Genomic DNA, 10,173 nt, shown 5'->3' on the forward strand with positions numbered 1-10,173 from the left:
TATATATATATATATATATATATATATAAATTAGTAAAAAACACTTATCTAACTTTTTTCTTCAACTTGAAGTTTCACCACTGCTGGATCATCAGGAAGAGTTACTAAATCTCAAAAAAAATTCAATTTATAGAAAAAAATATTTTACAGGAAGTTATAAATTATTATAACAAAAAAATTTTAAATACTATATTTTTTCAATTTATAGAAAAAAATATTTTACAGGAAGTTATAAATTATTATAACAAAAAAATTTTAAATACAATATTTTTTTGGTTAACGGGAAGTTACAGAAAGTAATTATTAAATAAATTTCTTTGGAATGGGGATAATTTAATTTGGTCATTTGTTTTTATAATTTATATATATATATATAAATTATAAAAACAAGTGTATATACACTCAAAAAAATCTTTCCTTATTTTTAAGGGAAAAATTAAGGAAATAATCCCTTATATTTGACACTAGGAAAGATTCCCTTAAAATAAGAAAATTGGTTTTTAAGGAAATTTCTTTCCTCAAAAATCTTTCCTTATTTTTGAGGGAAAAATTAAGGAAATATTCCCTTATATTTGACACTAGGAAAACTTCCCTTGAAATAAGGAAATAGATTTTTAAGGAAATTCTTTTCCTAATTTTTTTTGTGAATAAAATCAAGATTGAGAAAAAGATTAGTTAGAGTAAAACTTCCTTACTGAAAGTAAGTTTTACTCTAACTCTATATACAGTCTTGGCCATAAGTTTGGAACCGATGAATTTTTTTCTCATAGGAACGTTTCTATGACGCGTACGGCATTTAACTGCTGCAGCATCGTGTTTATGCAGCATCAGTTGCATAGTTAAATGCCTTCGCGACTTCTTAATCGTTGCAAAACGTGAATCGTGTAACTTTACACCGCAGCAGAGCATCGTGAACAATATGACCCTCATTAAGCTGCATTATACACTGTTCAATGCCTAAACTATCGTTCCCTTGAACTAATGTTTACCTGAACTAATATTCGGTTGAACTAATGTTGAAATATACTTACTTATATTAACAAACTATACATTATATTTTAATCAATTAATTAGCTGATTTACATATATATTAACTGCATATCAGTGCGAAAGGTAAGGCTTAACTTCTTATAAGTATAAAATTAATTAATTTATCCTTTTATTGTTATATAAGAAGTAAAAATATGCAAATAAATCGCTTTATTTGTATAAATGTTTGCAAATTATCATTCAATAATATATACTATTCATAAAAATAGATCTATTAATTTATAATTATTTATATTATTAGCAGTAAGTATTCTACATTAACATGTACAGTGCGTAAAATGACTAGAAGTATTGAATTGTCGAAGGAGAAAAGGGCACAGATGATGATCCTACACCAGCAGAATTATTCTCACAGTAAAATAGCTGGTATACTGCACATATCTAAGTCTGCTGTCACCAAAGGCATTGCAAGAGCAAAGCAGTTGGGCACTCTGGAATCCAGAAAGAGGTCTGGACGACCTCGCATAACTTCTGCCACAACGGATCGGGTGATACATCGGCTTGCTGCTGCAAATCCAACATGGTCATCTCTCCAGATAGCAGTAAATTCATCACTTCCTGCCAGTACAAGAACAATCAGAAGACGCCTTTTGAAGGAATTCAAGCTGCCATCATGTCGTCCAGCAAAGAAAGCCATGTTAAGTAAAAAGAATATCCGTGACCGCTTGACATTCTGTCGCAAGTACAAAGACTGGACTGCACAAGACTGGAAAAAAACTATGTTTTCAGATGAGTCAACTTTTTCTCAGTTTGCCTCATATATCAGACATGTCAGGAGACCTGCAAAACAAAGATACAACATCAGGTATGTTGTTCCCACTGTGAAGCAGGCGCCTACCGTTATGGTGTGGGCAAGTTTCTCGGCATCAGGTCGAGGTGGCATATGGTTCATGCCAAAGAATATAACCATCAATGCTCAAGTTTACCTTGGGATATTAAAGGAAAAGTTGAACACTCACATGAACATTCTGAAATGTAAGGTATTTCAGCATGATGGTGCACCCTGCCACAGAGCAGCAGTTGTAACCAACTGGCTAAGACAGAAACATATCGAAGTCTTGGGTCCATGGCCTGGCTCAAGTCCTGACCTAAACCCAATAGAAAACATGTGGACAATGATTAAGCAGAAGGTTGCTGCCACAAATCCAACGTCAGAGAAGTCTCTGATTGATGCCATCAAGCGTGTATGGACAACTGCCATAACCCCAGAATACTGCGCGAAATTGTCCGATTCAATGCCAGCAAGAATAGCAGCAGTACTGGGTGCCAAAGGACATTATTCAAAATACTGATACCATTTTTTACATGACAGAATATTTACTTGTATATAATATTTAAAATAAAAATGATTTCAAAAGTTTTTGTTGATATTTTGGGTATAAAAAGTGTAATTATATCAAAAAACCTAATCGGTTCCAAACTTATGGCCAAGACTGTATATCTTTTACTCTATATTTAACTGCTTACAGCAGTTAGAGTAAAACTTCCTTACTGTAATATTAATTAATATTGTAAGTTTACATCTATTTTTTAAAAAGATATAATTGATATCAACAACAAAAAAATGCATATGCATATTAAAAACTTTAATCTACAAATAGTGCACCGTAAAAATTTACAAATATCGAGATCACAACTTGAAAGAGTGGCATAGTTACATTTTTAACAATAATAAATGCGAATACACAGGACAACAACAAAAAAAAGTTGTTGGTTCAATTAAAAAAGTTGATCGACACTATTAACTGAACTGGGGATTTTTTCTTTTCCAAAACTTAATAGATAAACTTTGTTCTGTAGGAACAAGGTTTTAACAATTTAAAAAACATTTCCAATCTATTTGGATATTCTAAAGAAAACACCCAAAATGTTTTAAACAAATAGTCGATGCACTCAACCATGTTAAATCCTGCCACACAGACTTTGCTATCACAAACAATACTTCCATTTAGCTGATTATTATCATCAACAGATTGCTCGATATACAACTTTGGATGAGCCAGTTTTTCTGTTAGATTAATGGAGCTGCCTGGCTAAATTAGGAATTCAAAATTAACTTACAATGATTTATTCTGAGCATTTATTTTTTCTAAATATATATACATAATTTTTTTTTTAAACAAGTATTATTGCAAATAAACTCATTATTACTACTTGCTACTTATAATAAATGTTCGAAAATACTGATAGAAATAAAAGATCTTTAGACAGCATTAACTTTGTTTTCAAATAAAATTTCAAGAAATACAAATAACTGAAATTTTATTCATAGTATTATTCATAATATACTATTCATTTCATTAAAAATAGTCCACCTTCACATATGTAATCAGTAAATCGAATGATTCTTTTGCTGATAACCAATTTTTTCCAGTCATCAGTAACAAAAAGATCAATGTTTTAATAGCAAACTTTACCTGAGCATCTATGAAAAACAAAAACATGAGTTAGCAAAAACTTAATAAGCTGGCAAATTTGGCAATTGTGTTTTCATTGTAATAAAAAAAAGCTACTATTGAAATTAGATATTAAAAAAAAATATGTCCAGGACAAACAACAATTAGTAATATATATTTTTTAAGTTAGGCATGTAAAAAATACCAAAACAGTAAAATTCCTAATATTTTCAGTTTGTAATTAAAAGCTATAAGATGCTTTACTAAAAACTTTAAAAAAAGAACTATTCATCCTTAAACCCATCCTCTGCATGAAAACCATATGAAAAAGTTAATGAAATTTTTTTTTTTGTGATTTTGGACACAAGTAACATTTTCATCAATATTTAGTTCATTAAAAACGGAGCGAACATGCTCTAAAGTTAACTGCAGTGAATCATGCAGTAATTCCTTAAAACCCTCAGTTACAAATTGTGTATTTGTCAAAAGAATGTTAGATTGTGCTTGAAGCTTAACAATAAATGAAGCAAATGATTTCTGCATACTATCTAGTACATTGCTTCTATCTCTATTATCTAATGAATCTACGCTACATTCCAATTGCTCATCTATTGAGACATCATTTATGTCATTAAATAAATATTGGCTAGAAAAATCACATGTAGATTCTATATGGTTTACATGTATCAAATCCTGGTGATACTTGCAAATATGCACTCTTAAATTGCGAAAACTGGAACATTTTTTAGGACAGTCACTTTGGCTACATGGAGTATCATTATGTGCATAGACAGCATGTGCCCGTTTTAAATGCCATACCATTAAGTTTACAGGACCAAAAGACTTTTCACAGACAAAACAATGTAAACTCATACTAAGATAGGGTTTTAAAATATTTTGATAGTTCTGATCTTTTCTGAATTATAAAACTATTAGACAAAAATTTTAACCTGGCGATAAGAGTCCAGCTATGCCTTGATCATACTTGTAAAAATTACTTTTTTTTTCGATCTATACTAATTGAACATATGAAGAATTAAACACCTAGAACTCTCCATTGATACCAATAAAAGAATACTCAGCTGAATAAAAAACAGTTTTCAATAGATAATACTTATTACCTTTTGGATTAAAATATTACCTATTTTAATACAAAAAAAAATTTAATTTATAGTAATATTAAAAAGTAGAAAGTAAAAATTTAAGTGCAATTTTAATCACAGCAAAAAGTAAAAGGATTACAAACCTAAAAACCTAAGTTCAGTTTAAACTTATCAGTTTAAACCTACCTACTAACTCCTTTATATATAAAGTTCAGTTTAAATCTATCTACTAACTCCTTTATATATAATTATCCTGTGGATATGTACAGCTGATAATCTAACAATCAGGCTGCATAAATAAAAGTACATATTAAATAAAAGTTAAATGCAATTTTAATCATTGCACAGCAAAAAGTAAAAACATAACAAACCTGAAAACCCAACTTCAGTATAAACTTAACTACTAACATACAATTATCTGGTGGATATGTACAGCTGATACTCCAACAATCAAGCTACATAAAAGAACTGAAAATGCAATAAACCTTTTTTTATACATTGCTATTTTAACACCAGTATTGGAATAGTAGTTTGATTATATCAAGCAAAAGCTACCAATAAATTTCAACACAAGAAGTTCAATAATTGTTAAAAAGTATTTTAAATGCACTAAAATAAAAAAATACAGAAAAGTAAGAAAACCTAAAACGAAAATTTTAAAGACATGAAATTCAAGAAAATAGAATAATAAGAAGAAAATTTTTCTTTTTAAGTTTTCTTATTTTCCTGCATTTTAAACTGAAAACAAATTTATGATGTATTTATTTATAACAACGATAAGAGACGCCTAATCTCCCTTGTTGCAAAAGAACTGTGAAGTTTCTTTTTTACCACAAGGTAAAATTTCTTAAGCATTTCCTTATTTTACAGCTGAGCCATAATTGAAGTCCTTTGATTTAAGGAAATTTCTTAAAGAGATAATTTAGTTTGCTTAAAGTAAGAGTTAATTTCCTACCTTTCGCATAGTTTAAGGAACTAATTTCCTTAAAAGAAGGAAAGATTTACAGCAAAACTGGTAAGGAAATTTCTTTCCTTACCAGCGAAGGATTTTTTTGAGTGTATATGTATGTGCATATATATATATATGTATATATATATATATATACACTATATTAAAACATTATGAAAAAAAAATTTATTCGAAAACTATTTATTTTAGATGCAAACAAATTTAAAAAATGAACATATATATTATTATACATAAATGTATAAACTTGTATAAATTATGTATAAACTTAAAAATTGTAAAAGAATATTAATTATTATATATATATGTATGTATGTATGTATATATATATATATATATATATATATATATATATATATATATATATATATATATATATATATATATATATATATATATATATATGTGTGTATATATATATGTATATATATATATATATATATATATATATATATATATATATGTATGTATGTATGTATGTATGTATATATACATATATTTATATACAGTCCGCGGAATTAGGGTCGGCATTCATCAATGCCAATCTAACTGCTGACCTAAATGCTTTTGAGGTCAGCAAAAAAAATCCCAACCTTGTTTCTATGTTGTATGATAACCCCTTCGTGTCAAAATTTTTTTTGCAAAGCTGATATTGGCCTCTAATAGTTTAAGGTCAGCAATTTATTGCCAACCTCATTTTTCCCAATTCCTCATTTTTCCCAATTCCAAGGGCTGTATATATATATGCATATATATAAAAATATTTTTTTTTTGTAAACTTTGTTATGGAAATTATAAGGAAAAGTGTTTTAGTACGTATTGTACTTCTGTTTTGTCTATATAATAGATCTTCTGATAGATAAAGGTATTATGTGTGTAAAATATTTGTGTTTGGACAGAACTAATCGTTGAAAAAAAATTTTTTTTAGCTGGAGGATACATTGTACTAAGATTGTTTTAAACAAAAATTTTTTTAGGTGGAGGATACATTGTACCTAGTGAAGGAAAAGTAGATAAACTTTCAAAAACTTGTACAAACTTAACAGTATTGAAAAGCGAATCAGTTTATCTAAATCTTCAAATTGGTGTTATATACAGTTTTGAAGTGTTTCATGTTGAGCGATTTTCATGTAAATCACAATTTTTCTTTTATTACAGTGGTGCTACATTTAAAGCAAAATCTGATGTTATTGATTACTTAGCCTTTCCTAAAGAAGATGATCAGGTTAACAGTATTATTGCAGATGTTTTAGTTTCAGATGAATATGATTTATCAGGTTTTTTTTGTTTGTTTTTTTACAAACAATTTTTATTGAATCAATTAAATTTATTTTTTATTAAGATTTTATTTTAAAAAAGGATTTTTTTTTTTTAACATTCAAAGCATTTGAAATTATATATGTATTTAATTTGTCTAATTTATAAAATTTATTTTATTTGCTTGTCTTTATATGTATAACAGAAACTTAGGTTTTATATATACCTATACATACTATGTATATATAAAATCATAATATAAAATCTATAAACATAACAATATAAAAATTGTTTTGATATATTTAATAAAAGGATTTTAAGAATTACTTTTTCTATTTTAGATTTGTTTAATGTAAAAGTTAATATTTTCTAGGTTATCCTTACCAAATTTCTATAGTATCAGGCAATGAGGAAGGCAAGTTTATATTCAAAAAAAACAACACACAGGCAAACATTGATGCTCAGTCTAAACCTCCTCCAAGAATTTATCCAAATGTTACTCTTCATGGTGAATCTATAATTATTTGTCCAAATGTAACTCAAGTTAATGGAAGTAGTACATCTAACTCATCTAGCAAAGCATCTTTAGGCAACAATATAGATAAAAAAAAAATGACAAATATTTTAGAGCGGTCAGTGCTATTGACCATTTACAAAAACTTAGACTATGAAACTACAAAGGAATACACTTTATTGTTATCTATACAAGATAAAAAGGGAAGAGAAGGAAATGTTACAGTTAAAGTAAGATTTGGTACTAATATTATATATATATATTATATACATATATATATATATATATATATATATATATATATATATATATATATATATATATATATATATATATATATATATATATATATATACACACATTGAAACACATTAAAACATTGGGGTGTGAGACATTGGTAGACTGAGTTATAAATAGATTTTAACTCATTATTAAATTTAATGTGTATGCATTTATGTAACTAATAAAGAATATTGCTTTTTGTTTTAGATCTTTGTGGTTGATCAAAGTGATAATTGCCCTATCATTTTTCCAAAATATGCAATGATGGAGTATAATCCAATACCTCCTTTAAATCCTCTTGTTTCATTGTTAATGGTAGAAGCTTCAGATTTGGATAGTGGCGAAAATGGGAGAATCACTTTTGTTGTTAGTGAGATAAGGGAGAAAATGTCAGTTGTTATTTGAATTTTTTTAGAGTTTTAAGCCTTATAAAAACCATTTAGTTTGTTTTTAAATAAACAAAACTTTTTTTTGAATAAACAAAACTTCTTTGTGGTTTTCTATACTTTTATTTTGCAAAATCATTTATTAACTTGAATTTTCAATTCTTTTTTGTTTCAGACCAACGGTTGAAGCAAAAGAGTTTCTTGTAGAAAATAATACAGTTTGGGTAAATACAACTATAAAATGGCGCATTTCTGTAGATATATTTGCTGTTGATAATGGTGATCCACGTCGAGGGGACTTTTTCCGTATTTTTTTAAGTTATGATCCCAGTTGTGACAAAACTGGTAAAGTAACAGTAAATGAAACTACTGGCTACGTTCATTTTATAGCACCAAACATGACAATATATAACAAAGAGAAAAAAAGATATGGTGGGACACATAATATTTGAACTAAATTTTGAAATTAAATTGAAATTTTTGAAATAATTTTTGTTAATTTTTAATTTTGTTAATTTTGTGTTTTAATGCTTAATGTTAAAATTTTTAATTTTTAATTTAGGAATTGAAAAGTGTTACGAGTGTACTGCAGGTTACTTTTGTCCTGGTGATGGGAGTGAAAAACCATGTGTTCAAAATGAAGAAACAAAACATTTCTTTTCTTATGGTTATGCTTCAGAATGCTCTTTATGTCCAAAAGGCCATGTAAGATTTTGAGTTTCAAAAAATAATGTTAATTATGTATCTCTATTCTGATTCTCTTTTTAATTTTCTTTTTTTGTAAAGAAATATTAGTTATATAAATTCATGAGTTGATATTCTTTTTATTTTTTTTTTCCCTTTTATTTTATATTTTATTACTTGTAATAATTATCTGAATGGATTGCAAAAATTGAGATACTCTAAAAAGATTATTAAACTAGAAAAATATACAAATGTTTATAGTGCAAAATTAAACAATGAAATTTGTTTGGATTATAAAAACTTACTGCGGGAAATTAAAAATTTTATTAATTCATATCAAAATGAAACAATAAAACTTGAGAAAGTTTAATATAGAGGCACAAAATTTGATGCAGGTTTTAATCACAATTTATATGAAGAACATTTGTCAATCTTAGGATTAGAAAGTCTTGAATCTAGAAGTATTAGAAGAATTAGAGGTTTGCGTTTATTATTTCAAAATAAAAACAAACATAAATAAAACAGTGTTGTTTAAACCAGTGAAGCTTTCTCATTTTTACCAAGTGGAGAAACAAGTTGAGCCCCTTACATATTCAATTGTTTCAAAAAAGTTTGATCACCAAAACAAGCGCTTAAAGAGTTAAACTTTTTTTTCTGAATTTACCTCCCCAAGGTCAAGAGAACCACAACAGTCAGCAGTCATGCACTTTGCAAGTAGCTCTAGCGTGGCAAGAAAGTCACTAATCATTTTTTATGAGAATTACAATTACACAAATAGTTCATGACTTTTTGTTTAATTATAATATATAAAATAAAATTAAATATAAACATAATAATTAAGGCTTATAAACACATCTCTGAGTTAAGGTTCCATTATGCTAATTAGAGAGTACAACTAAAATGCACCACAGAATTCCATGTTACATGACTGCCTCATTTCTTATTGATTTCTCAAGACTTGAATTGATCCCACACTGATTTTCCAAAAATATTTTCAATTTAGTGTAATAACTTTAACGTAGCGGATTGTTTCGGTGGCTTTTTACTTTGTTTGCTAGCTTTTTCCAGTTTCCAATGATGCCAAAATTCCAACCTAGAAAATGCAAATCAATACAAGTTCCGCAAAAGCATTCACAGAAAGCAAAGAAATATCTTTTAAGTTGCACTCCAAACAATCCATCTCGATTTAACTTTTTGATATTGCAAGATATTTTGTGGAAAACTAATTCAGGAATCTTCTTCTTTTTCAAGTCTCTTAAAAAAGATTTTTAGGAGGCTTCTTAAGAACAGCTGTATCATCTTGTACTGGACAGATTTCAGCCAACAAAGCAGGATCAATATTATTTATAGAGCTAAGTAATCATATAATCATAATCATGTTCACAACTTTACAATAATTATTTAAAAAATCCTCATAAAGCAAAGTTTGCTAAACTGTTGTATTTATTTTTGACTCTGGTTGTCCACATTGTGCTAGTTGAAAGAATCAATGGTCCTTCTGAGCTCAACAAGATTTCATGTGAGTCATTTGCAA

General features: G+C 27.6%; 1 protein-coding gene across 1 annotated transcript in view; it reads left to right on the top strand.

The window, feature by feature from the left end:
- LOC100210231 (uncharacterized) overlaps positions 1-10,173 on the top strand; it is a 232,714-nt gene that overhangs the window by 184,529 nt on the left and 38,012 nt on the right. Inside the window, exons 48-52 of the mRNA XM_065807935.1 lie at positions 6,494-6,793; positions 7,147-7,517; positions 7,777-7,958; positions 8,131-8,387; positions 8,518-8,660. Of these exons, the coding sequence (XP_065664007.1) occupies positions 6,494-6,793; positions 7,147-7,517; positions 7,777-7,958; positions 8,131-8,387; positions 8,518-8,660 (1,253 nt within the window). The remainder of the gene's footprint in view (positions 1-6,493; positions 6,794-7,146; positions 7,518-7,776; positions 7,959-8,130; positions 8,388-8,517; positions 8,661-10,173) is intronic.

The sequence above is a fragment of the Hydra vulgaris genome, chromosome 10 (genome assembly GCF_038396675.1).
Source record: "Hydra vulgaris chromosome 10, alternate assembly HydraT2T_AEP".
NCBI classification, from domain to species: Eukaryota; Metazoa; Cnidaria; class Hydrozoa; order Anthoathecata; family Hydridae; genus Hydra; species Hydra vulgaris.